The sequence below is a fragment of the Dipodomys merriami genome, unplaced genomic scaffold, assembly GCF_024711535.1.
Source record: "Dipodomys merriami isolate MVZ:Mamm:240054 unplaced genomic scaffold, mDipMer1.0.p SCAF_36, whole genome shotgun sequence".
In the NCBI taxonomy this organism is placed as follows: Eukaryota; Metazoa; Chordata; class Mammalia; order Rodentia; family Heteromyidae; genus Dipodomys; species Dipodomys merriami.
The window spans coordinates 13,339,918-13,343,187 of NW_027205159.1; the positions used below are offsets into that span (position 1 = coordinate 13,339,918).

The following is a 3,270-nucleotide window of genomic DNA, read 5'->3' on the forward strand; positions in this document are numbered from 1 at the left end:
AGTGAACAGGGTTTCTATAGGAACCTATCATGTAGGCCCTGGTACAGATGGACTCTGACTTTGGCAATGCATGGTCTGTGAGCTACTGGCCTTTGGGTTGCAGTGTTATCTTTGTGCACCTGCAGCAACTGCTTGGACTCACAATAAGATTGTGGATTCATTGTCAAGCAAATGTCCTGTCTGTGTCTTTCCAGTTGTGACATCCAGCACTAGGGTGAACAGCTTCCTCACATGCTGGACTCCAGGTGGGAGCCTTCCTCATCATACTCTGGATTTATCACCTGTGGCATTTTCCCTTGTCTTCTCTGGGCTTTGCAGCTCCAGTGTTCCACTTCACACTTCACTATGCTACATGTCATCCTTTCAGAGCTTGCTTATATCATAAACTCTAAGTTCAATCAATGAAAACTTATTTAATTACAAATTCCATTAAATGGGAGGTGCTGTAGGAATTTACAGTTTTAAGAGGCAGAGTAAATTGAAGTTTAGTTCAGCTTCGGTTTACAGAATAGCTCAGGTTCTCAGGAGGAATAACTTGGATTAAGAACAATAAGGCATGAATGTCATCAAGACTTTAGGAGACTTGCAGCTCAGAAATGTACAATGTAATAAAGCTATGCCTGTAGCCAGGTCCTTTCAGTATGCAGAGAGCCAATGTCTGATGTTAAGTCTACTGGATGATGGTGGTGGGAAAGTACATTCAGAAACAGTGGACAGCAACCTGGAGTTGATAGCAAAACCCAATGGCTAGCCTGTACACCATAGCACAATACTGCACATACTTTAATTTCATACTTTTCATTGTCTTTCATTAAGTCTTAATTGATACTTGTTTATCATCTATTTATTTAACTATCACTCTCTCTATCAACCTACATACCCAAGTAGGTTGAGTAATTGAATGATTGTGTCTATGATTAACAAACGGGTTCAAGGAAACCAAAGACAGAAAATCTGATCTAAATCATTAATTATACATTTTGGAGCCATTTTTGCTTGAAAAAATTGACTTGTATAAAATGCTTTCATGAAAAATGTGTCATGACCCATGTATAAATTAAACTTCATTGTATTTAACCAGAGAGGCATTCTGTCCCCTGAAACCCAGAGAGAAACACATTCTCTTCAGGAACAACAGTGCTACCCTGGTAAGTTTTTTTTGTATCTGGGACATCACGTCTGAAATATGGCATGTTGGTGCAGCTATGCTGGCCCCTTCCAACCCCTACTGATTTGCATGTGCCCAGAGCACAGCCCACTGCCCTGAGCAGTTCTTGAAAGCTTCTCACATCCTGGGCAGGAGTCAGTCCTAGTCAGCACACAGCATGGACATGAAGGCCCCTGCTCAGTTCCTGGGGCTCCTGCTGCTCTGGATTACAGGTAAGGAAGGACTACGCTGAGGATCTCCTCAGTCAGCTGTAGTCAGTGATGCTTGGCTGTTTATGAAGCTTTCTTATAACATGCTTGATTATATGTATACTTATTGCTTTTCAATGCCAGGTACCAGATGTGACATCCAGATGACCCAGTCTCCATCCACTTTGTCTGCATCTCCTGGAGACAGAGTCACCATCACTTGCCAGGCCAGTCAGGACATTTACTATGGGTTAAACTGGTACCAGCAGAAACCAGGGGGAGCTCCAAAGCTCCTGATCTATAATGCAAACAATTTACAATCCGGGATCCCCTCCAGATTTAGTGGCAGTGGATTTGGGACAGAGTACACTCTCACCATCAGTAGCCTACAGCCTGAAGACATTGCCACTTATTACTGTCTACAGTATTATGATAACCCACCCACAGTGATACAAGCCATAACATAAACCTCCAAGAAGCAGAAGTGTGAGCCTGGGCTCTCCCAGCTGCTTTCCTCATGCTTCCTCTTGCAAGAGCTGTCCTAGAATCATAGGACAAGAATCTTTCTCAGGATATCCAGGACCAGCGAGCTTCTTTATCTCAATCTTTGGAGTAACTGTAATATAGATGTGCGATACTGGCACTGGGCTGAATGTTGAAATATTAAAATGACATTCCAGACTAAAAACATGGAAATACTCTGACTTTATTCAGGTTTTTAAAATCTTGACTAGATATTCACAATGTGCACAGAGAAACTTCGAAGTTATTTCAAAACTTTTATTTTGAGATTTTTCAATACTTCATGCATGAATTTCATCAGCAAGTAAAGACAGTTTGCCACTTCCTTTTTCCTGCTACAGGTCTTTCGTGCTTTTTTCCAATTAGTTTTAGCTTTTCTTATTGCATTTGGAGAACCTCAGTACAATATTAGGTACAGAAGATAATAGTGAACATTTCATACTTTAATACAACTTAAGTGGTAAAATGCTAAATAACTGTATCAATGAGTACAAAGTTTGTTTCAGAGTTTGCCTATTTATTAAAACAGGTACTTTCCATTATTCTGGGCCTGCTGATATGTCATGGATAGCTGTTGACTCTATTAGAAATATTTTTTCACCTAAATGGAGATAGCCTATAGTTTTCCTCTTTAACTCAATCAGAATGATGAACTTTAGAGATAAGTTATCTAATTTAAAAGAGTTTTATACTTGTGGAATATATTTGACTTGATCAACATACAAAAATTGCCTGAGAAAAATAAGAAAAACGAGAGAGAGAGAGAGAGAGAGAGAGAGAGAGAGAGAGAGAGAGAGAGAGAGAGAGAGAGAGAGAGAGAGAGGAGAGAGAAGAGAGAGAGGGAGGGAGAGAAGCAAAGTAGGAGATGGTGTGAATGGAAGGAGAGAAAGGAGGGGTGAAAGGAGGATAAATTTAGTTTATTTCTATTTTCTAGCTCCTAGTCCCACTTAGCAATCAAGCTGAAATTACCAAGAGAAACACCGAATACAAACAACACTGTTGGCACTGGGTATCCAGCCATTCTGTGCTCTCCCCTGCAAGGTTCACTGAAGGTGAGATGTTTCTTGAGCTTAGTCCCTCTGTCCTCCAGACCAGTTCCCACCCAGAATCACAGCAGTGTTCCTAGCTCACTGAATCTTCTCTGTTTTAATCTCAAGAATCTAGCAGTCTTGGACAGTCAGGGGAACAACACTGATGTCTTTTATTTATAAAAAGAAAAGAGAAATCCCAAGATAAAGCAGATCTTCCTTAAGTCAGATGCCTTCTGATTCTCAGATTGACAAGTGAACATATGTATGCAACTTATGCATCATATTTATGTATATATACCTAATGTATAAGATACAGTACATAATAATTAAATATAAGTTATATAAAATATATTATTGCTTT

At 39.9% G+C, this 3,270-nt stretch overlaps 1 gene segment (V, D, J or C); it reads left to right on the forward strand.

The window, feature by feature from the left end:
- The first annotated feature begins 1,287 nt into the window (after nt 1-1,287).
- On the forward strand, nt 1,288-1,976 carry LOC138804214 (immunoglobulin kappa variable 1D-33-like). The segment is given in 2 exon segments: nt 1,288-1,380; nt 1,501-1,976. Coding segments are annotated over 2 exon segments (378 nt in total).
- The last annotated feature ends 1,294 nt before the right edge of the window (nt 1,977-3,270 follow it).